The sequence below is a fragment of the Capra hircus genome, chromosome 3 (genome assembly GCF_001704415.2).
Source record: "Capra hircus breed San Clemente chromosome 3, ASM170441v1, whole genome shotgun sequence".
In the NCBI taxonomy this organism is placed as follows: Eukaryota; Metazoa; Chordata; class Mammalia; order Artiodactyla; family Bovidae; genus Capra; species Capra hircus.
The window spans coordinates 107,753,041-107,777,576 of NC_030810.1; the positions used below are offsets into that span (position 1 = coordinate 107,753,041).

A 24,536-nucleotide genomic window follows, 5' to 3' on the forward strand; every position below is an offset into this window, starting at 1 on the left:
CAGAGGGGCTGGTTTGGAAAGGATGAGAGAGGAAGATCAATACTTTCTTCATAACCCCTCTGGGAAGACTGCCTGGAGAACAGGAATTTGAAAGATTTGTAGCAGACACTGAACGGGAGCAGGTGTTGACCTGCTAGATGTTGGGGTGGCTGCACATGTAGGGTGCTCTCCCCTTTCTGCTAAATTCCTGCCTCCTTCATGGGAATAAGACCAAAGAGCTGCTCTGGCTTCCACATGCTTTGGGGAGCAGTCCCCGGTGATCATGGCCTAGAAGAGAAGATCTCTCCATGGAGTCTTGCCTCGGTCGTCAGCACCAGGTCTTCCCGTCAACATTCTGTAAACTTCCAACAGTTGTTGGATGAATGATTTGGTTTTCCTGGGTTTCTCTGTTCTTGGGGCATTTGTGTTTCCTTTGGCAGGCAAACTGAGTCGGGCAGAACAAGAAAGATCAGGAGCAGACAGAGAGACCAGTGTTCATCAGCACGAAGACCTACCTGTGGGTGCTCCCTCCCCTGTGCTGGCTGCTGCAATTGGATGCCACCATATTGAGACCTGCTCCTCCAGCTGTTAATTACAGAGCCTCCACTGCTGGGCTCCCTCAGCTCCCCGCAGCAAATTAACATTCCGTGCCCCTTGCACGTGTAGAATGAACCAAGTTAGATAGATCGATTGAGCTGCCGGATGGAGCTGCTTTTACTTTGTGCAGGATTGATCCAGATGACCCCAACTTGGGGCCTCTAGAAGCGCCTTTGCGGGAAATCTTTTTAATGGAGATTAATTGGAAAAGCCCCGAATGTCCTAGTTATAGGCAGAAAGCGCCCCATTCTCCGTTTGGGTGGCTACGTACCAACACTTGTGTGTAGATGTGCACTAACACACACAAGCTCACTAGACACGTGCATGCAATCAAGGACACACCGAGCGCACAGTCTCACACACACCATCCGCCTTCAGACAGCCACCTTGGCCCTTTGGGTCCTTCTAAGCCCATCCCCAAATCTCACCAGGTAGACACAGGGTGAGTCTGTGCAGCCTGGATCAGCCCCAACTGCTACTTCTGTCTTCCTGAATCTAGACCTCTTTCTATGTCATGCCCCTAGTCTTTCTCAACAGCCTAGAAGTTTCCGGAGGGCAGAGACAGGAATGCCCAGAAGGAGAAACTGTTTAATTTTTAGAGATATGACCTTGGTTCTAATTTCTTTATCTGCTTAAATTCCCTCCACTTCCAACTGCTTGCTGGTCTTTTATGTCTCCATGACTTGGCTCACGCTGTTCCTTTTGTCTGGAATGCCCTTCCCCCAGCTCTCTGGCTGTTGAAATCCATCTTGTCCTCAAGACTCAAGGCAGTTCTAATCAGTAAATGAGTGTTTACTGGATACTTACCGTGTGCCAAGCAAGGTCTACAATGTTTAACCAGTACGATGTAGAAAGGACTGAGAACTAACAAAGGGCAACAAGACAGGGGTCTCAGCCCAAGGGCAGACCGGGTGGAAGTCAGACATGGGGAGCATTCACTGATGTAGAGCTCTTTCCTTGACGTCCCTCCATCAGGGCCCTCATCGCGCCATCTTGCCCGGATACTCGAGTGGAAGCTAGGCGGTGGCAGGAATAGGCCTGTCGTCTTGTTCCCTTTGCATCCCAGAGCCCAGGGCCGGTTGGTAGTAGACACTCCTAAAATGCTTGCTACATGAATGAATGAATGTCGAATTGAGTTGACGTCCTCTGGGTGCAGGTGCTTTATCCATTAATTCAGGTAATCATATGATAAACATTTATTGAGCACCTATTGTTTGCAAAGCACATTCTGGGACAAACACAACCAACATCATATGTGTCACTTTAAGGAGTTTGCAATCTCTTCATGTGAAAAAGGAGCGAGAGTAAAATACAGTATAGTTAGTTACAGAATAAACTGCAGGTCTCAAGCTACACGAAACATTGAAGTTTCATGGTTATTTGCCATGGGACCAAAGTCTTGCTTAATCCTTGACTGCCAGCCTAGACGGTTTTTTTGAACTGTTTTTTTTTTTTTTTTTTCCCCTGCAAATGGCTCTGTTTAGAATTCCTTCTTTTAAACTTAAGTTCTGCGAATCATTTAAGTCCACCTTGATTGAACTGTTACAAATTGATTATTTGATAGGTGTGTGTCCAAGGTAAGATATGAGGTGTGTGAATAGAATCATAAAGAACCAGAATTGAAAGGGATCTTAAATATTATCCAGAGTCCTCTGGAACATTGCTGTCTGGTAGTCATCCACCCTTATCTTAAATACTTCTAGGGACAAGGAGCTCATTGCCAAGTGCTACTAGAAAGTTCTTATGTGAATTAAAAAAATCTGCTCCCCTGGGAGCCACAGTCATTAATGTCCATTCTAGGGGTTTGTAAGGAAGGTTCAGTGATGGAGCCTGGGGGTGCGCCTTTGTTATGGGTGTGACGCATGTCTGCCAAGGCAGCCTTTCTCAGAGGCACTAGTACAGAGCCAGAGCCAAGGTCAAGGCCACTCGTCAGAGCCCCATGCTCTCCCAGGTTAGTTGCTCACCTGGCTCTCAGAGTCAGGTAGTCCGTCTGGAAGTACTAGAGAATCTGCAGAGTCCCCTGTGCTGAAGGGTTCCTGATTAAGGTCTAACACCTGGATCTGACCTGCTGCTATTTCTTTCTTTCTTTTTTATTCTTTAATTTTGAGGTGGGTGGAGTATGAGTTGATGCAAAAATATAACAAAGGTCGTTAAACTTAGCAATGGAGAAGTGTCTGCAAGAGGTCCTGTCTGGTGTCTGTGCTGTGCTTAGTCACTCAGTCTTTGAGACCCCCAGTAGCCCGCCAGGCTCCTCTGTCCATAGGGATTCTCCAGGCAAGAATACTGGAGTGGGTTGCCATGCCTTCCTTCCTCCAGGGGATCTTCCCTACCCAGGGATCAAACCCAGATCTCCCACATTGCAGGCGGATTCTTTACCATCCGAGCCACAAGGGAACCCATCAATACTGGAGTGGGTAGCCTATCCCTTCTCCAGGAGATCTTTCCAACCCAGGAATTGAACTGGGGCTCAGAAGACCCATATTTCCTTCTGGATCTTTTGGTTTCCAGTTAAAGAGGAGAATGCCCTCCTTTCTGCTGCCCCAGCCCTCACGTTTCTGGATTTCTCAGAGTTAAGGCTATTTATTCTGGCAACTTGTTGGCTCAGATGGTAAAGAATCTGCCTGCAATGCAGGAGACCTGGGTTTGATCCCTGGGTCAGGAAGATCCCCTAAAGAACGGCATGGCAGCTCATTCTAGTATTCTTGTCTGGAGAATTCCATGGAACCTGGGATGCTACAGTCCATGGTGGTCACAGTCCATGGTGGTCACAGTCCATGGTGGTCGCAACGAGTCGGATGCAACTGAGTGACTAACACTTTCACTTCCATTCTGGCGACTGTTCCTAAAAGTGCCGGGAGACTTCTATGTCTGGGGGCTAGCCTGCATTTCTTCCTGGGCTTCAAGCTGGCCAGGGGGCCTCAGGGGCACAATCCTCGCTACTCTCAGATTGTATTCTGAAGCCGTATTCATAACATGGTAACTAAAAATGTTAAAGCAAGCCAGGGCGCTTTCAGAGTGGAACTTGTAGGGGCCCCTGTGCCTCCCTGCCTGAGAGGGGAGCCAGAGGGAAGTGGTTCATGGTGGGAGGAGGGAATGGGGTCAGACCCCAGGATGGACTTCTTGTTTCCCCGGGGTTGGTAGGTGGCTGACAGGAGACACGCTGGCTTCCCTCCTGGTGGGCACACTGCTGCCCAGGACAAGTATGCACTAGCCCTCTGGGGCCTCCTATGGGAGGGGGAGCACTGACTCGGGCCCCCTTTGGTTTGTGGGTAGACACCAGGGCCTTTTGTGAGCTGCCTTAGGAATTACCTCAGATCCAGCCTACCTCATCCTCTCCTCCTCCCCGACCTTGGCTAATCCTTTCCAAAATCCCTTCCATTTCTCAAGGATTTCACTCCTTTACTTTGACCTAAATGCTCAAGACCTTCAGTTGAGGCCAGAGGGTGGTAATCCGCCCCAGATCTCCCCGCCCATCTGCCTGCACAGCCCCCAGGGGCCTCTGCTGCCCCCGCCCCTTCTCCGATTTCCTATCTCCATCCCCGATTTCCTCTCCCAGATGGTCCATTACACCTTTCCTGACTCTCACTTCCCGCTTACAAATGGTGTTTTCCCAGCTTCTCCAGTTTCTCCCTTGCTGCTTCCCCAACTTCCTTTAGGGAAGGCAGGGTGCCCAGGTAAAGATTCCTGACCACCACTCCCCCCCCCCATCTTGCCCCCATCATCATCGCAGGATGAGGAGATTTGGGGCTGCACCCTGACCCTGGGGAGAGGAGCCCTCTGTAACTTGGAGGCTGCCACCAGAAGTTTGGGGAGCATGCTTCCCCCAGATACCTTTTTCCTTTTACCAACCCCAAGCTTCTTCAAACTAAAGGTTCTGAACTGGTGATTAAGGTCCTTTCCAGCACCAGCCTTCAGATTCTCTTTCTAATTAAACATTCTCTTTCTCTGTTCTATCTCTTTGTCTTGTCCTCTGTCCCTTCTCTGACTTTGTGACTGTCCTCTTCGGCTCTCTCTTCTGCTTCCCTCTCTCTCCCTGCCTTTTGCTGTCTTTCTCCATCTTACCCTCCGTCTTCTCTCTGAGCAAAGTCCTTGTCGGCCACCTGCCTCCTCTCTCCTGCACTGCCCTTCCCTCGCCCACTGAAGCCAGATTGAAATTCAGTTTTTCAGTAGACCATCCACCACCCCTGCCACCCTCCCCACTTTCTCCTCCCGCCTGTCATACCTGCTCCAGCCAACCCCACTTGGGCTTGCAACGCTGTTGTCCTTCCCATAGAACACTCTCAGGGTCCCCTGCCAGGGCGTATTTGCATAAAGTTGTCAGATCAGGTCTGGCCCAGGTGCCTCAGGCTGGCAGGGCAGAGGGGGCTGGTCAGCCAAATACAGCAGGGTTGGGGGAGTGTTCCCCGCCGCACCTGCCCGTCTTTTTTAGTTCAGGAGCTCAACATCCTTGTGAGTGGGTCTGGGCTGGCAGGTCACTTTGGAGACCCAGGATTGCCTGCCCTCTTATCCTTTCTTTTTCTTTTCCCACCATGAACCTGCTGGCAGGGAAGGGAACCAAAGACTGGCCTTTCTCAGCTGCTGTCTTGATGTCATAAACTTGCAGCCTTCCTTCCACATGCCTGCTGGACGGAAAGGCCAGGATGGCCCCAGGTGTGCCGACTCTCTCACAGTCCGGAGCACTGGGCTGAGTCCTTAGAAATGTCAGCAAGGTCCACCTGAGGCCCCAGAAGCGCAGGGGATGCAGTAGAATCTTAGAACCTCATAGCAAGAGAGGTCTTTCAGAGCCTAGTACTTTACCCCCTGCTCGTTACAAAGAGCTGAGACCCAGAGAAGGGAAGCGACCCCTCCTCCCCACCCCCCAAAGTCCTGCTGCTGGGTGGGGTGGAGTCAAGCCCAGAAAGCCCCTGCCTCCTGACTTGTGGCCCATTGTACGCTGTCCCTCCCGGCAGGCAGCGCTGGGCCAGTTCCCCTGGCCTCTTTCAAGGTTCTGTTCTTGCCTCTTGCAGTGACTAACATGCTGGCCCAGACCAATAAACTCCTGTGTCCTGTCGCTGTGAATACCAGCCCTGCGGCCAGTCTTTCTGGTCTGTTCAATGCAAGGAAACCAGGCCAGATTGTGGCCACTTGTAAAAGCCCATCTGGTCCCTGGAAAGATTCCCCTTCAGCTGTCCCTACCAAATCCCAGCCTTGGAGATAGACATCAGGGTGGCTTGGCCAAGCTGGTTGAAGGGAGGGAAGGGAAACTGGTTCTTCTGCCTCTGGCTTTGACCTTGTGGGGTGAGAAAGGACCAAACCTGGGAAGAGGGTGAAGTTGGAGTTGAGGCGTCTGTTCCTCAGGCCCGTGCTGCCCACTGGGTCTTTTCTACTCCAGACTGTGAAGTGCAGGCAGAGTACTTTGGTATGGTAAATGCTGGTGGGCAGCAGGGTCGGGGCGATGATAGTCTTTGAATGCTTAGTAACTTGTCATGGGGCATCCTTCTGATATCTATATCACCAGACCTCTACTCACAGCCAAGCCCGAGATTATCTGCTGGAAGCAAGTCAGTGCAGCTTTCTGACCCCTGACCCCTGACTTATCCAAGAAGGGGCTTATAGTCACTGGGTCACATCGCATTTGGACACTTGGATTCTAGGCTGGGCCCTGTATAAAGCAGAGTCTACAGACCCACACCCCTCATGCCAGTCAGCTAGATGGCGTGGTACTTCCCTCCTGGCAACTTCTCTTCCAAGGGTCCTGAACCTGCTTCTCTCTCTGCCTCTACGTCTCCACTGTGGGGCAGCCAGGATCTCTGTCTTTTCTGCTAGGTTCCATGTCTTTGCCCCGCCAGCGCTTGCTCTTGCTTGCATTTTCTCTCTCCGCAACCCCCCTTCCTCCCTTCTCCCCCCTGCCTTCTCGCCTCTATCAAAAGTGCAAATCTCTCTTTCTTCTCTCCTCTCCCTTTTGCTGGCCTAGCCCAGAGAATCGCAATCCTCTTTTCTCCATGAGAGAATCCAACCAAGGGGAGGGGCCCTCTCTGGCTGTTGTATTTTTCATAGAGAGGGAGAGGGGATGGCTGGGGAGGGGGAGAGAGCCTGAGGGAGGAGGGGAGAGCAAAGATGTGAGGGCAGAGGGAGGGTGGCCGGAGGAAGAGTGGAGTGTGGAGAGATTTAGTTCCATCTGAAAGCTGTCGGTGCGAATCAAAGGCTTCCCTTTGAACCAGCAGCGATCTGGAGTGGTGAGCATGGGGACTGCTCCGGCCCAGGGGGTTCATTACTGCTCGTTTGATAAATCCGGGGAGACAGGGCTTGGCCTCCACCACCCCCATCTCCTGCAGCCCGGCTTCCTTGGAGGCTCCTGTGCTTGGCCCCAGCTCCCTCTCTGGTTCCCAGCTGGCCTGGCGGGCAAGGCTCCAGGAACATGACCACCAAGGTCTATGTGCCAAGACATGAGTGCAGAAAGGCACCCGTGCAGTGTACTTGAATGCAGAGGTGCAAGAAGGTGTGTGTGTGTGTGAGCACCAGTGAACATATGTACCTATTTGTACATGTGTGCACAAGAAGTACACAACTGTGTCTGAGAATCCGTCAGCATTTCCAGACTCTCTGCGGTAGATGTAGAGGTCACTTCCTAGTTTTCAGTCAAAAATGGGATTCAGGGACTTCCCTGGTGATCCAGTGGCTAAGACCCCGAGCTCCCAGTGCAGGGGGCCTGGGCTCGACCCCTGGTCAGGGAACTAGATCTCACCAGTGCAGACAAACAAATATAGATATTTTTAAAATGGGATTCAAGGACTTCTCCAGTGGTTCAGACTCCTCGCTCCCAAGGCAGGGGGCACAGAGTTAGATCCTTGGCCAGACAACCGAGATCTCACATGCCACATGGGGTGGCCAGAAAGAAAAATTTTTTAAAGGGATGGAAATCTCACTGTCTTCACCAGGCCTCTGTGGAAGCCTGGTCCCCAGTCCCGGGAACACACCCAGTGGGAGCAAATGTGTTCACACGCAGAGGTAGGGACACGTGGCCTCTTCTGTGCTGTGCGGAGGAGGGAGGTGGAGAGCCAGCTGGGCTGGACAGCAGTGTGGCCCCAGGATGCTCAGGGTGGGGATGGAGGGGTGGCATGGTGCTGAGAGACAGGAGAGGGTGTCCTGGTGAGGGGACCCTGCCAAGGGGAGACGGAGAGGCCCCAGTCTGCACAGTGGCCAGAGTCTGAGCTGAGAGGCCCAGGGGATAGTGAGAGACCAAGCTGGAGAGATGGCATTGTAAGGGAGCCGGGTGTCCTGGCCCCTCACTGTGCTTGCTGGCCCAGACTCTTCCCAGCTGTGTGCCTGGAAGGAAGTTGCTTATCTCTTTGAAGCTTGTGCCCTTGTTAGGCTAATAATGGTTCCTACCACATGAAGTTGTCAGGGGCATTGAGTAAACTAGTCTCAGAGCGATGCCTGGTACAGTGACTGGCACGCCATAAGCAGGGCCTGTATGAGCCCCACGACTCCTACTGCAGGGTGTTGGCGGCTTAACGGATGGAGTTTTGCGATCGACTGAAACCTCCAGGTGCTGGTAATGGGCCTGCCAGGCTTTGGACCCACTCTCTGTTCACGTAGGAACACTTACACCAAGCCTTCTCTGATGGATGGTGGCTGCAAGTGGGGCAAAGCCTGAGTGGTTACAGAGTACAGGCCAGATCTGAGGAGGGGGCATTGCCCTTCCGGGAGGTAAACACAGTTAAGATGCAGGTCTGAGTGTAGAGCGGAGATCAGAATAGTACATGAGTGTAGAGGTCGGGGGCACCAGAATTTCTCTGGGGTGGTTGTGGTGGGTGGGTTGGGGGGTGGCATGAGTCCCATACATTCAGGAAATGCTTCTTGGATATTTTTATGGCACAGCATGGTACCAAGAGCAGGGCGTGTGTGTGTTAGTCATTCAGTCTTGTCCGACTCTTTGCAATCCCATGGACTGTAGCCCACCAGGCTCCTCTGTCCATGGAATTCTCCAGGCAAGAGTACTGGAGTAGGTTGCCATTCTCTTCTCCAGGGGATCTTCCTGACCCTGGGATTGAACCAGGGTCTGCACATTGCAGGCAGATCCTTTACCATCTGAACCACCAGGGAAGCCCCAGGGAGTATACTGCCTAAAAGTCCTGAGTTCATCCTCATCTCTGCCGCTCCCTTATTTCCCTTTACTCTAACATGGAGACCATAACCTTCATTGGGCTGGGAACAGTGTCTCTGAGGCATGTGCAGCGGCGCCCAGTACATAGAGTCTTCTAATCGGGAGTTGGCATTACTAAGGAATGTTGCTAGCTCTGAAGACACAAGAAAGGAAAATTCAAGCATCTCTGTTCTCCAGGGGCTCCCAGGAGAGTAGGAGAGGCAGAAACGCACACACGAGTAACTTTTAATCCAAAGCAGGCTGTGATAAGTGCTAAAACGAGCTCAAACAATGGGGAGGAAGAAGAGGGGAGGAATCATCCCAAGATGAAGGCCAGGGGTGCTTTGAGCTGTGGGGTAGGGTGGTGAGGCCCAGGGTTAACTCGGAAGGAAGGAGGGCTGGGGGGACATCAGGGAGGAGCCCAGCGGCCTTTGCCCTATGGCACCCCTCTTTTGCTCTTCTCATTTCTCCCCAAGGTCCCTCTGTGTTCCCCTTGCCCTCCCCATACTGTTCAGCTCTTCACCTGCCTGCAATCCCTGCCTGAGCCTCCTTGGAATCTCCTGTCCTAGTGACAATGCTGGGGCAGGGGCACCTGGAGTCTGAGATGCCCCAGCCTCGTGGGAACATGTCTAAAGGATGGAACCAGTCTGGAGATGAGGCCCTGGCCCCCTGTGACCACACTCACCATCGCCTCCCTGCCCTGCTGTCCTTGTCTTTCCCTGCGTCCCCATCTGCCTGCCATCCTCAGCCTGCCTGCTCTCCTGCCTTGGGTTTCTGTGGCTCCCTGGGTCTTTGTATCACTAGATCTTTGCTGGTGCTTGTCTCTCTGTGACTCTGCCCTGGACGCTTGTCTTCTTTTTTCCTGGGCTTTTTCCAACCAAGATCTCTTCTTCTTCTCTTCCTGCTTCTCCTCCATTCTCCTTTCTCTCTCCCTCCGCCGGGTGGGTGTCTGTCTTTGTCTCTACTTCCCAGCGTCACCGGTGCCCCTGCCAGGCTCCCCGTTGGTCTGTGAGTGTGCGAGCTCCCGTGCACCCGTGTGCAGCACACTTCTTCTCTGCCTGCCTTCACAGCGGCTGCTTGAGAGCTCACCAACATCTGCCAGGGTCTGAAGACAGGGAAGCAGCAGACTGAAAGCAGAAGGGAATTCGCTTGGACACACACAAGGGGCTTTGCAGTTGCTCCAGACTGGAGCTGCCAGGCAGGAGAGGCTGCTTATTCGAGGGCACTGCTTTTGCTTCCGAGGCTAGGCTGTCGTCAGCATTCTGTTTGTGTTCAGGCCCTTCTTGATCCCCCTCCCACCTGGCTCCCCATCCCACATGAGACCATTCCCCTGCATTTTCAGTATTTCCTGGAAGTAGTGTGTAGACGTGGCAACGGGGCTGGCATTTCACCCCCACGCCCACTGCCAGTCCCAGTGCAGACTCCGTTCTGTGTCACATGTCACAGCCGGTGGAAGACCCAGGCCACCAGGACTTCGAAGGCATGTGTGTGTTCTCTGATTTGTGTGTATGCTTGTGAGGCTGCTGGTACCAGTTCCTGGTGCCTTCTTGACATATACCCAAGTACCTCCTTTTCGGTTGTAAAGCGACCTCTCCCCTTCCTATTGTGCCTGTTGATGCCTTTATCTCTCTGCTCACTTTCTAGGCTTTTTTCTCAGCAGTCCCATATCCCCTCTTCACTCACCCCCATCATTGCACCAGAACCTTCCAGAGTTCTGTTCCCCTTCCCATCCCAGCTCTGCCCCACATTCCCTGCTTCAGGGAGCCCCCCAGGCCTGCCCCCGGCACTCTTACTCCTCTGCCTGCAGGGAGAACCCTGTCCTGCCCTCCCACTCTCCTGCCCTGCCTGCCTTTGCCGCAGTCTATGAGCCTGACCAGGAGAAATGGGGTATCTGCCTCCTTCCCTGATGGGGTTGCACGGGCAGGACTGTTTATTCAGGCATTTGCTCATTCTCACTCCATCAATCAACAGACTTATTCACAACACCTTTGTGTGCCTGGCAGTCAGGCCCTGTGCTGGGTGATGGGGCAGACGCTCTGAGTGACACAGTCCAGACGCAAGGAGTTCTCCCTGGGCAGGGCAGGCGTGGGTAGTGCAGCTTGGACTCACCCACTAGCAGAGGTGGGGAGTGGGTACAGAGGGCTCTGAGGCCATTTGGGCAAGCAGGGAGGACTTCACAGGGGAGGTGATTATTCGAATTCCAAGGGAAGGGGAGGGAGCAGTGTTCTGCCCAGGAAAGGCCTGTATAAGGATGTGGAGACAAGGACAGAAGCCTGGGGTGTACAAAGAAGAGTGAGTGGGCCTTGGCCATGGCGCAGCAGGCTTAGGGCTTTCTCCTAATCGTGATCCAGGTCAGGACAACCCACGGGCATCTGAACTGTGGCTTAGATACTGTCTTGGCTGCAGAGGCTGTGTGGGGGTCAGCCAACACTGCCTGTCACTTTTGCAGGCTCAGGATCCACAGGACCTTTCCACTGAGTTAAACTCCTGAGACCCTTTGTTTCTCTTCCTCTTGACTCTCTTGGGAGTCATTCCTTCCATCCCCCTGTCTCCAGACTAAATTGCTTCAACCAAGCCTACGCCAAGAGGGAACTGTATTTCAAAACCCCAGAATGACAGATGTCATCTTTGTCATGTCACAGCTCAGGTTTCCATCCGTCCCTCTGATTATCTAACTGCCCAGGATAAATAAGTTCATAGCTACCATTCAGAGAGCACACGCCAGGGAAGGTACCAGGCAAATCATCCACCTCTTCCCATTTAACTCTCCAGCAGTCCGAGGTAGGTGTCATTGTTCCCCAGTACACCAGTAAAGAGAATGAGGCTCAGAATAACTTGGCCACAGTCACACTGGTAGGAAGTGCGTGGCAGAGGCGCTACACAAACCTAAGTGTTTCCTAAACCTCTACTCTTCAAAGGGACTTTGCAGTCCTTGGCCCAGACTTGTCACTGTATAGGTGAGCACACGGAGGAGGCCGGGAAGGGGCAGTGACAAGGCCAAGGTCACACCACTCCCTCTGGCGAGACACCCACCCATCTCTGACTTACACTCCTAGGGCCTCCCGCCTCCATCTTGCTGCCTCCTTGACCTACCAGTGGACAAGGAACCAGCTTCTCACTGTCCTCAGGGGAGTTCAACAGGAGACTAGGGTGTCCTCGCCCCATGCAGGAAAGCTGTGAATATAAATCCCATCTCTGAGCCAGGGTGCACAGGCGAGCCCTTGACTTGGGCTCCGGGGGCCATGGGAAGGAGAAACGTGAGTGTGGAGGATTTGCAGCCTGTAGCTGCACTAGAGAAATGCGCAATGATATGAATAAATTTGAATAATAATGAGGGCAATGCCTGAATTAATAATACGGGCTGCTCACCTGACCCACCTCTCCCCCAGGATATCAGCACCTGCCACCCTAATCCCAGGAGATATGGTTGAGCCTTTTCCTTTCCCCTTAGAAGATATAGATGGGATGTCAGATCAAGAGAGTTGGGGAGCTGCTGTTTCTAACTTCCTGACACCCTGCAGACCCAGAAAACTGGATTTACACACTTAACCAAGAGAGGCTGCCTGGTCATAATAAATCATATGCTGGCCATCAGTCCACTCCTAGCTCTGCCCCTTTCTCACTTGGTCTCCTTGATATGCAACAACCGATGTGGATGCCAAATGTCCAGGGAGATTCAGAGAGAAGAGACAGTGTGGGCCTCGGCCTTGTGGAGAGGTTCCCATTCTAATGGAACAGGTAGGGGGGGCAAAGACTGCCACCCACAGTCGCCCTCTACCCACAAACAAAAGCATGGACTTAGACTCTGATAGCTTGGGAGAGAAAATTCCATGGCTAGAGCTGTGACAGCAGAGCTGAAAGGTGGGACAAGCTGTGTTTGCCCAGGGAACTGAAAGATCAGTCTAGGAGGACTTTCTGGAAGAAGCAGAAAGGTGAGGCAGTTTTGGAAAGGTGAGAAATAGAGCTGGAGGAGCAAAAAGAAGAAGGGAGGGATGAGAAGATAAGAGTCCTGTCCCTGGTGAATAACAGGGAGGTCTTGGAATGGGCGCGGGACCATTCTTTTGCATACTCAGTAGGAGTGATGGAGGATCAGAGAGATTTTGGAAAGCTGGGTTAGGAAAGAGTTGAATCTGAAGACTGTGGTCTCTAAAAGACTTGGAAGCTGGGGAGGGAAAGAGGGGGAGGAGTCCCCAGAGTTCCGGGGGAAAACTGATTTGGGTTACCGAGTGTGACAGATCGGGGACGTGCGTGGGAAGCCCCAGACCTCTCGCTGGGCTGTCCCGCAGCCCTTCCATCTCCTGGGGCCCAGCGCGGGAAGCTGACAGTCACAGTGCAGTGCCCAGGACTGCCGACCAGCGGTGGCTGGAGTGGGTGGGTGGGAGCAGTGGGGGGGTGGGCGGGCAGAGGGGAGAAGAAACCCGAAATCCAATTCCCTGCTCCATTTAGGCTCCGCAATTAAAGGCAATTACTCTGCAGTTCTCTAATCAAATGCTCCCGGCCGAGCTGCCAGCCGGGCAGCCATGTGTAGCTCCGGCAGCCAGAGGGAGAGTGGAACGAAGTCACGTGGCCCTGTCAGCTCCCACGGGGCGGGAGGCTGGGCGTGTGCTGGTGTGTCCATCGTGTGTATGCACTCATGCCTCCAGAGCTCGGGGGCAAGGGGTGAACACAGGGGACCGGATAAACATACAGGAAGTGGGTTCAGAGCTCCTTTGTCTGGGATCTGCCACCAGCCACCCAGGAAGCTTATTTATACACATACAGGTGGATGTGACTATCCCACAGGATGTGCCATTGTGTACTCGCTGGGTGCGTCCAAGGGGGAATTGCGGTTGGCGTAGTTGCACACGCGCGTCCCCTTACATTGGCTCATGTACACAGATCCAAGCGGGGATATGGTAGGATATTCATCTCAGGGATTGCGGGCAACCATGGTATCAGCAGCGGCGTGTGCTCTGGATTCGTCACCCAGTGATGTGGGTATGGGGACGGGGGAGCCCTGGTCGAGGTGGTCGAGGAGGAGCCCAGGCTTAGGCTCAGGTTTGCATCCTGCTCTGTCCTTAACTCGCTGGGTGCCCTTGGGAAAGTGACTCTCCTCCCTCCTCAGTGTCCTCGTCTGAACAAGGAGAGGCTTGGACTAGCCTGGTCTCTGAGGCCTTTACATAACACTGCACCACTTTCTATGCTTGCTGAGCACCTCAGCTTCTGAAACCCAGTCCCATGGGCCGTGGAGGGAAGGAAGAATCTAGGGCCAGCACATGGCTTCTTGGAGGGAAGGGTTTGGGGCTGACATGGGGTGGGGACCAGAGGGTCCAGCTTCCTGGCCTGCGGCTCTCTCTCGGGCCACTGCGGGGTGGGAGCGGAAGCCTGGGAGGCACGGCTTCTTGTGCAGCCCTCTCCTCACTCACCTCCTGACCCTGTGCCAACTTTGGCTTTGACAGGGACCCAGACCCGCTTCAGCCAGGAGCCAGCCGACCAGACCGTGGTGGCCGGACAGCGGGCCGTGCTCCCCTGCGTGCTGCTCAACTACTCGGGGATCGTGCAGTGGACCAAGGATGGGCTGGCACTGGGCATGGGGCAGGGCCTCAAAGGTGAGTGGGGCAGCCCAGCGCCTAGCCTACCCCATCTTGGCCTCCCTCCCCTCACCAACAAAGAGTACTGGACTCAACATCCTTTCATTCCCCACCACGTTCCTTCTCTGGGCTCTCCTCCCCTCTCCCACGTCTGTGTGAGTCGGTCTGTCTGCCTGCCCCGAGCTCGCTCTCTACTGCTGTCCAAGCTCCACAGCTCTGCCTTTCCTCCTGGGTTGCAGACTGGCTCACAAAGGGCCAATGGGAAGCCCAAGGAATCAAGGGAAACCAAAAGACCTTTACATAGGACAGCTTTAGACAGACAGATACCACGAGAGGAGCTGCAGGCAGCCAGGCCAAGCAGGAGGGGCTGGGAGGCTCCAGAGCCCCCTGCAAGAGCCAACAGAGGACATAGCAGCTTCTAGGTCCTGCAAGTGTTTCCTGCCAGCTTGGCTTTGCTCCAGCGTCTCTCTTGCCCCCTGCCCAGGCAGTGTCTGTTCTGTGGCCACAGATTCATTTTAATTTCAGCCTAAGCTCTTATTTATTCATTTAACAAGCGCTATGGAGCCACTTCGGAAACAAACATAATGTGTCAAGGTGGGGACAGGGGGAACCCTCCTTTATTCCAAAGCAAGTAGAGATACTTCTGGAAAGGCCACCTGGCAGAGTGGATGGGGAGTCAGAACGCGCCTCTGCTGCCTTCCAGCTAGGTAACCTCAGGAAAGCCACTTCACCTCTCTGGGCCTTAGTTTACCACTGTGTAAAATAGGCATAGTAGCTGCAGGTCTGGCAGCTTTATAAAAGTGTTTGTGAGTTTTGAACCAAATGAGAGAATATGTGAAAACACACTGCTCGCTGTCAAGCAGTGTAATGGTAAAAGCGTGGGGAGGGATTATGCATTTTTTTATTCTTACTGTTATCCAGGGCTTGAGACTATTTGCTGCAGGTTCTGTGCATTAGAGCAGGTAGGAGAAATTTGTCTGTATGGAGCAATCTCAATGAAGGAAGGAGAGGGGCTGGCGGATCTATTGATGATGGAAGGAGAAAGAAACTGGGAGAGAGAGAGAGATCAATAGATATGGAGTGAGAAGAATCGATAGCCTCTGAACAGAGGGAGGCAGTGGGAGGGAGCTGAGGGTAGGGACCATGTAAGCCGACAGAATGTGAGGGGTGGACAAGAGCCTGGAGGCAGGAGGGAGAAGAAGGCTGGACTGGAGAAGCACAGAGGTGCGCCTGCCACAGCCGGGCGAGGCTCCTGCAGGTGAGGGGCTCCTTGGGGCGCAGGCAGGACCCTGCTTCTTGCATCCGTCCCTTGGTGAGTGAGGGTGAGACCTTCGCCCGCCTTGGGCTTCCCTCTGGCCCCAGTGAGCTCATGTCTGAGCTGCAATGGCCTATATTTCCTAGCGCCCACACACCCTCCCCTCTTCCTCTCCTTTTCTCCCTGCTGTCTGCCTTTTTTTTTTTTTGCCTTTTCTTTCCTATTATTATGAGAGACATTTGTCTGCAAACAGCTTCGGAGATTTCATCTGCTCCTGCAAAGCTCCCCCTTCTGCTCTCCCCCATCTCGTCCTGCTTTGTGGCTCCCCGCCTCAGCGGAGGAGGCTGTGACATCGCAGTGTCTGCACGGGGACCTCATCCCCGTCAAGGGCCCCCTGGGCCCCAGGAGAGGGTGGAGGGAGGGGTGCTGGCTCCCAGTGGGACCCCTGGGCCCTGATGTGGGGAGAGGATGAGCCCTTCGGGGCAGGGCGGTCCAGGCGAGCCCCAGGCTTGGGCTGGGCTCACCTAGGCTAGCCCTTTCTCTTCCTGCAGCCTGGCCACGGTACCGCGTCGTGGGCTCTGCAGAGGCCGGGCAGTACAACCTGGAGATCACAGACGCCGAGCTCTCTGATGATGCCTCTTACGAGTGCCAGGCCACGGAGGCCGCCCTGCGCTCCCGGCGAGCAAAACTCACCGTGCTCAGTAATAACCCCAAACATCCCGCATGCACCACCGCCCCCACCCGCCACTGCCCTGCCACCTCCTCCTGCCTCTTTTTCTTGGTGTCCTGGCTGTCCCCCACTTCCCCAACATCCTCTTGCATTTCCCAGCTTCTCTGTCTCTGATCCTGGCCTCATGTACTGTCCTGACTATCTCCCTTGCTTTCCCTCCCCCAATCCTTTAAACTCCTTCCAAAGCCAAGTTCAGATAGAAGAAAAAAAAGTCGGCACGTGGGCACCCATTCTGGACACGTGGGCTATGTGAGCTCTGGCATCCTCTCTGCCCCCGCCTGTGCCTCCCGGGGACTGGGCTCCGCCTTCAGGACATAAACTGCCCCTGCCAGAGTGGGGGCATGGCAGGGCAATGGAGACCAGGCCTCTCCTGGCAGATGGGCTTGTTGGAAGCTTCTCCCTTCCTCTCCCTAGCAGCTGCCCCAGAAACTGCTCCCTTCGCTCCTTTCCCTCCACCCAGCCCCTCTTCCCTTCTCGGCCTCTGTTCCTGCCCTCAGCACTCACCCAACCTTCTCCACTTCACCTCCAGGCCTCCTCAGGGGACTGCGGAGCAGAACTGGAAGGATCAGGCCTTGAGGGCTGAGAAACGGGGAGGGGGTGGGGCAGGGGTCCTGGCTGAGTCTGCAGGAGCCGCTGGAGCCAGGCTTGTCTCTGAAGCCTGCTGGCTGCCGCCCACAGGGCACAGAGCAGATGTCCCTCTGTGGGAACACCCGGGGCCATTTGCATAATGAGGGGATCCTCTCCGGCACGCACGTAGGACCCAGTACGGAATGAGGCCAGCTCCGACACGCCCTCACCCCCCACCCCCCCGCCCCCGCTCCCCCTCCCTGGCGGCACCCCCAGCTCCATCCATCTTTCTGTCTCCCTCAAGCTCTGGTGCTCTGCCTGGGCCTCTGACTCTGCTCCTCTGGTCTCCGGCTTGGCTCTGTCTGCCTGTGACCCTCTTCCTTCCCTTTTGTCATCTGCTCCATCCCTTTCTCTTTGCTGTTCCCATCTGATCTGTCCTGCCCTCTCTCTTTTCTCTCCCCAACCCTGAAATCGTTGAAGTGGGGGATCCCCCCAGGAGGGGTGGGAGGAAGGAGCGGGGAGCTGAGCTAAGTGAGTCTGAACACAAGGAAGATTCTTAGCTGGGGGAGAAGGGTGGGGACGCAACAAGTCATCCGAGCATGGTGGGAAGAGGCCTGGGCTGGGAGTCAGGAGACCTGGGCCATTCTGGCACCATGACCCTGAAGAGGTCATGACCTCTGATCATCTGTTTTCTCATCAGTAACATGGCATAATGATGCCGGCCTTTTCTTAGCAACTGCCGCTTTGCTGCTCCCTGAGTGGGGAGTTGTAAACTGTGAAGGTCTGGGCAGATGTGAGGTGTCAGAATAAGTGAGCACCAGAGGGACCCGGCAGTCTGTTTCTCTGGATGTAAAGGCCCTGAAGGACCAGGACTCCAGGCTGGTAGATGACTCACTTTTCCTCTCTAGTGAAGACACATGGGGAGAAGTAGCATCGAGCAGGATGGAGGTTAGGGGGCAGGAGTTAGCTGACCACCAGGGGTAGGCGTGGAGTGCTAAGGCATTAACTTCCCCTCCTCACTGGAGAGGGTATGAGCCCCCATGCTGGACCAGGCATTCCAAGGGAACACGAGATACTTACGAGGCCTTATCTCTTCTGTTTTCCTCCCTAACTGCCTCTGCTTAAGTCCTGGAAGGTGCTACTTCCAGACTGGAGACTGCCATTTGAATGAGGGGGTCCTGATACTGTTCCTTCCCTCTCCTGCCCCAGCACAGGGAGGGAGAAATAGAGAAAGATGGGTAAAGGCCAGCCAAGACCCTAGATATATAACAGGAACTTAGTAATGACATCCTGCAACTTGGTTCATTCAAGGAAGGCTTCCTGGCAGAGGAGAATATCAATGGGAACCCTTGGTGGAGAAGTGTCTTGTCTAAAATGCTTTCAAGTCAATGAGGGAGGTAGGTCTACATGAGCAGGGAGCTGGCTGGCTTATCTGGAGGGTGTTGACGATGTGGATCTCTGTAGCCTATCTGGGTGTTTCAGGTGGCTGAGGCTCCAAGAGTGAAAGAGATGGAAGATGCACCCGTATACTCCTTCCCCCTCACTCTGTCCCCTCCTCGTCTCTCTGGAACTCTCACACCCCCTGCCTCCCGCAGCCACGTGGAGGCAGTGAGAAGGCAGGACAGTTTGTGCACCTTCCTCTGCTCACCTGCCTGTGCCCAGCTTTTGTTCATTCAGGGCTCAGAGACTGGGCAGGACCGAGCGGAGAGCGTGCTGTGTTCGGTGTGTGGAATTGGCCTCCCTGCACATGGCCAGCCTCGTCACCTCCCCTCTCCTGCAGCTATACCCTTTGGTGGTCAACCCCCCACCCCAGACCAGCCCAAGCCACAGAATGGCCTTGCAGCGCTCTGAGCAGCTGCCTCCCACTCCCTGGCAGACAGACAGACATAATACAGACCCACGGCTCCCTCATTATTCACAGCAATAACCTCGAGTGCAGTGGTGATGAGCACAGCTCTGGGTCAGCAGTCCTAGTCCTCGTCCCAGCCCTGCCGCTGAGCTCTGAGCACACCGGCCTGACCTGTCTGGACCTCAGCGCCTTGTCTGTAAACGGGGGGTAGGAGGCAGTCAATGGTATTTACCATGAAAGGATTAATGAAATATACTCTGTGGTGAGGATGCAATGAAATCCTATGCACAAGGCGCTTGAGCTGACACCTGGTGAGCAGTCAGTGAGTGGTGGAGATGTTGTCGATCATGTTACAATTTACAGTCAGTTTCACACCCTTGATCTCTCCTTTCATTCTCCCAATAGGAACTCTGGGGAACAAATGTCAAAGCTTTTTGAAAATTTACAAACAAGGAAACTGAGGCCTCAGTCACGTAACAGATGTCAATGCTTTTTGAAATTTTACAAACAGGGAAACTGAGGCCTCAGCCACGTAAATATTGATATACAAATTTAAGTTTCAAATCCTAAAAATGTGCTCACAAACACACTCATGGGGACTTCCCTGGTGGTTCAGTGGCTAAGACTCCAAACTCCCAGTGCAGGGGGCCCTGGGTCCTATCCCTGGTCAGGGAACTAGATCCTGCCTGCCACAACTAAGGCCTCACTCACTGGAAAAGACTGAAGGCAAAAGGAGAAGGGGGTGGCAGAGGATCAGATAGGTGAATGGCATCACCCAGTCAATGGACATGAGCCGGAGCAAACTCCAGGAGATAGTGAAGGACAGGGGAGCCTGGTGTGCTGCAGTCCACGGGATCACAAAGAGTCGGACATGACATACAGACTGAAAAACAACAGCCACATTAAAAAAAAAGAAAGAACCACCTGGACACATGCCATCTAACTAAGCTTAGTAGACACCTCAATGGCCATATTTTCTCCTCCCCAGATACCAAGGTGGGCTAGTGACGAAGGTGGCAGGTGGGCGGTCTTTCCCTAAATAAAGGGTGAGGACCAGTGTTACAAGGGAAGGGAGAGCTGATGGGAGAAGAAGCTTTCCCCTCTTCTGCCCAACGAGGACTGTCCTCCTGGGATATGATAGCACTGTGTGACCTCAGAGGGCCCCCACACAGACCAAGAGAGCATGAGTGGCAGCTCCCTGTCTCTCTGCCTTTCTCTCCGCCTTTCTCTCCCTCCCACCCCATTGGCCAATCTGCATCCCTCTGCCATTGGAACCATGTACACTAGCGAGCAAAGAGGAAGAGCCCGGGATGCAGCAAGCAGATCACTGGCCAGCCAGGAGCTGGAGGCGCTGCTGGCTCTTGTCCGAGCACTAACATGGACACATTGCACATGTCACACGTGACGGCCCCTCTACCGCCCTGGTCCAGCCTGCACGAGGACCCTGGGGATGGGCATCGTATGTCCCTGTTGAAGAAACTGACCTGGCAGCCTCACCCGAGGTCACTTGACAGACGAATAAAGGCGCCAGGACTTGAAACCAGGGCAGCCTGCTTCTAGATCCCGGGCTGGTCCCACCCTCCCACTCTGCGTGCACCAGTTGAGCAAAGTGCTGGGATGGGCTGCAAGAGGTTCCTCTCCCCGGAAACCCCCAAAATGGAGACCATCATCTCATAAACTCCAGGACAGCCCTGCCCATGACTGGCCTTCATGGGCACCCCAGGGTCTTCTCTCAAGGGCTCCCTTCGAAAGCACCTTCTGCATTTCTCTGGTCTTCCTGGCAAAAAACCAAACGAAACCCTTTCACATTGCTGGCTGATGAACACGAGGTAGACCAAATATCAAAATTATAATCAAAACCCTTCCGTCTTTATCCCATCAACTACTTATTCCGCTAGTAGCCCTAAGGATGCGTTATCAACCAGCCTCTGCACTAGATCTTAGGGCTTTAAGAGAAAAAAGAAGCAGCCCCTGCTCCCAGGGAACTTGCAGTCTGGTTCACCTGAGTGTTTCAAAGCCTGTGGGTATAGGACAGGGAACTATTTCCTGTTAATATTTCAGACATCTGACTGACTTGATTCCTTAGGCATTTAGCCAGAGCCTGCTTTGGTCATGTTCTAAGCACCGGAGACTATAGATATTAATGTGATGGAGTTTCTGCTTTTCCAGGGATAATGGTTTTGTTGGAGAGGGGACACGGATAACCCTCATAAGCAACCCAAAGACAAGCTATTGATAGATGGCACTTGGAGCTTCGAGTGACTGGCTGGGAAGCACAGAGGCGGTGGTTGAGGAGGGCGATGTGGCATGGAAGTCCCTGTGCAGCAGCTGGGATGTGAACAGGATGGACACAGAGAAGCTGTGAGGGAAGGGAGCAGAAACAAGAAGAGGAGGTGGGGAAGTGCAGGACCTGACCTGGGGAACACTGGTCACAGGTCGAGAGGCTTGCAACTCATGCCCGTGGCAGCTGGTAGACATGGAAGGTGGTTGAACAGGGAAGTGGTACAGACGTGGCTGGTCTGTAGAAAAAATAACCTGCCAGCCATGATGGATGGGTTGAGGCCAGCAGGGGCTGGAGGCAGGGAGTCCGTTTGGGAGGTGGCTGTGATAGAGCCACTCACCCAGCTGCACCAGCGTGGAGGAGCAGACAGGAGGGAATGGATCTAAGCAGCTACGCTGGAGGTAGCCAGCTTTCTGTGCCAGGTCCCCCAGGCCACAGGAGCAGCAGGTTCAGTGATCGTGAGTTAGGGTGTAAGGATGGCACCGCTCCACCAAGGGCTGGATGTGCGGTAGGAGAGATGACTCCAGGGCTGGGCTTTCGGTCATCAGGGCACTGTTGGCCACATCCTGCACTGACTCTGCTCTGCTCTTCCCCACAGTCCCCCCAGAGGACACCAGGATTGATGGCGGTCCTGTGATCCTGCTGCAGGCGGGCACCCCCCACAACCTCACATGCCGCGCCTTCAACGCCAAGCCTGCCGCCACCATCATCTGGTTCCGGGACGGGACGCAGCAGGAGGGTGCTGTAGCCAGCACGGTGAGACCCTGCCTGCTCCCCCAGCTCCTCGAAGGCCACCCTCTAGGTCACCTTTCCTTTCCCACATGAATCTGACCACAGTCTAGGGGGGACAGTCTAGGGATGTGGAAAGGGGCCTTAGAAGTCATGCGGTCCAATCCTCTTATTAAATAGCTGGGCAAATTGAGGTCTAGACAAGAGAATTCTCAGGGCCATTCAGCAGTTAGCAGAGACTAAGAATAACAATGAGAATAGCTACATTAATTAAGCACCTATAGTGTAGCAGGCACTGTGCATGCTAAGGTCTATGGACAGTCTCTCGTCATCCTCACAGGAGTTTCATAAGTTAGCTGTTAACTTCCAACTCAGAAAGAGTGAATTGATGTTTAGAGAGGTTGGGTGACTTGCCCAGGGTCTGGATTGGAATGTAGTCTTTTGCTAACGAGCCTCTCAGACTCTCTTCCCCCAGCCTCTAGTTGGTGCATGTTCCCAGTCGGCACAACTAAGAGCTTGGGGAAGCAAAGATTATGTAGACGTTTCATAGATGAGTAACCTGTTGCCGAGAAGGACATCAAATGACTTGCCCAGGATCACACAGTGAAGCTGAGGTGCAGCTGGAGTTAGAACCCAGATCTCCTCTTTGGAGCTCCTCTTGCCAGCTGGGGACAGGCACAGGTGTACCCAGCCGCTTGCCAGATGCTGCAGGAGACACTTCTCATTGAGGGGAGAGACCTTCCACCTGTGTGGCCCCAGGGACTGCCTGGATTTGCTCTGCCCTCGACACTCTGTGTCACCTCGGACAATTCACGTCTCTCTGGCCTTCAGTTCACCATTTGACAAGCAGTTTGGCTTTGGTGGTGCTTAACTTTCTTACCACCAAGAACCCTGTCATTTTTCCCCTCTATGGTTACATGTTTTGAAATATTTTGGCAACCAAACAAGCCAATTGGTCAATGGCCATTTTTCATCTACTGCCCCTTCCTTTTTTTACATTTATTGAAGATGGAGCTTTGAAGCAGCCCGAGGAAGCCATGTTGCTGCACTGGACTGGTGCTGCCCCAGTACCGCATCAGGCCTAGTGAGATGCTTGTACTGCTGTCAAACTGTGGGCTGCCACTTTGCCTAATATTATGGTTTCCCCTAGGCAGTGTGCAAACAGCCTTGGAAAACAGCCCAAGGGTCCTGTGATCTTGTCTGGGGACCTCAGGTTGGGTATCATGGAACCATTATGAGACTTTGAGCCTGTGAGTCCCTTCCCTGCCCTCAAGGAATTTATGGTCTAGCAGGAGAGAGCCATGCACAGCACAGTGCCTAAGAGGTTAGGCGGATGTGACCAGAGCAGTGTGGCGGACAGGTTGCCTGTGAGGGCCACACGTTCAGTCTTGGAGAGAGTCCTGAGAGCTGGGATTAGCAAAGGAAGACTTTCCAGGAAAGGATGGGCTTGGGTTGGACTCAGGGAATTCCAGGAACGAGACTTAAAATGATGGAGAAAACTATACAAAACACAGAGTGAACTCTAATGTAAACTGTGGCCTCGGTTTGGAACAGGGTATCAACGTTGGGTCATTACTTGTATTATGTATCAGATGTAACATGTATCACACTAGTGCATCATGCTAATAATAGAGGAAACTGGGGTTGGGGAGGAGGTAGGGGCTGGGGGAAAGGGCAGAGCTTCAGGTTAAATGCCCCTCCAGCAAACCTAGCTCTGTGTGGGTCACCCCAAGAGCAGAGGAAGGGGCTTTTAGCTTGACCGTGTCTCCCACCCTTATTCCCCACCTCATCCTCCTGCCCCAGGAACTGCTGAAGGATGGGAAGAGGGAGACCACTGTTAGCCAGCTGCTCATCAACCCTACAGACCTGGACATTGGGCGTGTCTTCACCTGCCGCAGCGTAAACGAGGCCATCCCCAGTGGCAAGGAGACGTCCATTGAGCTCGACGTGCACCGTGAGTAGGGCCCCCGGGAGGGGGGGTGGGGCGGGGCGGGTCAACGTGCACCCTGGGGGGTGGCACCCTTTGGGAAGCACAGAAGAATCCCCCAGGGGCCCTGGGACAGATGCTCCTTTCCTTCGACCTCTTCGAGTTCCTGCTTTGAACCGTAGGCTTTGAGAGCTGGCACAAGAGGCATCAGCTGTGAGCCAGGCAGTTCCCGGGTTTAAACCGTGTGACTTTGGGCAATGACGTAATCTCTCTGAGCCGTAGTTTCTAATTCTGAATATGTGCAAAAAATAAAACGCAGGCCTACATCTCCTTATCGGAAATTCCAGACCAAGAGTGATTGGGTGGCAAAACCTGAACGGAAGCTCTTTGTAGTCTTTTATTTAATAACTCAATTGGAATAGCCATACATTTCACTATTAATGTGTGTTTCTATGGGATGTTGCCCAGATTCTGCTGGGGGTCTTACACAGTAAATGGTCTGTGGTCACCATAACCTTTCTAGCATTTGAAAAATTCCAAATTCTGAAACACATCTCATTCCAGGGGTTTCAGATAAGGGATTGTGATGACCTATACCTGGTTCTCAGGGTTGTGAGCGTTAAGTGAGATATAGTGTAAGAGCATCTCACATGGAGTATGCTACTGGGTAAGTGCTCAATAAATTCCCACTGCCCAAGAGTGGAAGTGTGGGCAGCGACTGGAGAGACGCCCCACCCCCATCCTGGCTAGTGAGCCTAGCGAACCCACACTGACGCCTAATGGTCACAGTTGGTCACTACACCATCTGACTAATTTGTCCCTTTGGTATCATCCTTGGTCCTCACCCTAGTCGGCCCTTCGAGGCTCCTGGAATAAAGGTGAGGAAAGCTTATTTACTGGAGCTGGTACACTGCAAACTCAAATTCC

General features: G+C 53.6%; 1 protein-coding gene across 4 annotated transcripts in view; it reads left to right on the forward strand.

The window, feature by feature from the left end:
* The window catches only part of KIRREL (kin of IRRE like (Drosophila)), a 104,137-nt gene that overhangs the window by 67,428 nt on the left and 12,173 nt on the right, over positions 1-24,536 (forward strand). For 2 of the 4 annotated variants that reach the window (XM_018046339.1, XM_018046340.1), the window contains exons 2-5: positions 14,140-14,289; positions 16,078-16,227; positions 21,552-21,709; positions 23,486-23,636. In XM_018046339.1, the coding sequence (XP_017901828.1) occupies positions 14,140-14,289; positions 16,078-16,227; positions 21,552-21,709; positions 23,486-23,636 (609 nt within the window). Of the gene's footprint in view, positions 1-679; positions 1,754-14,139; positions 14,290-16,077; positions 16,228-21,551; positions 21,710-23,485; positions 23,637-24,536 lie in introns of those variants that run through there. The other 2 variants (XM_018046342.1, XM_018046341.1) reach the window with 2 other exon arrangements.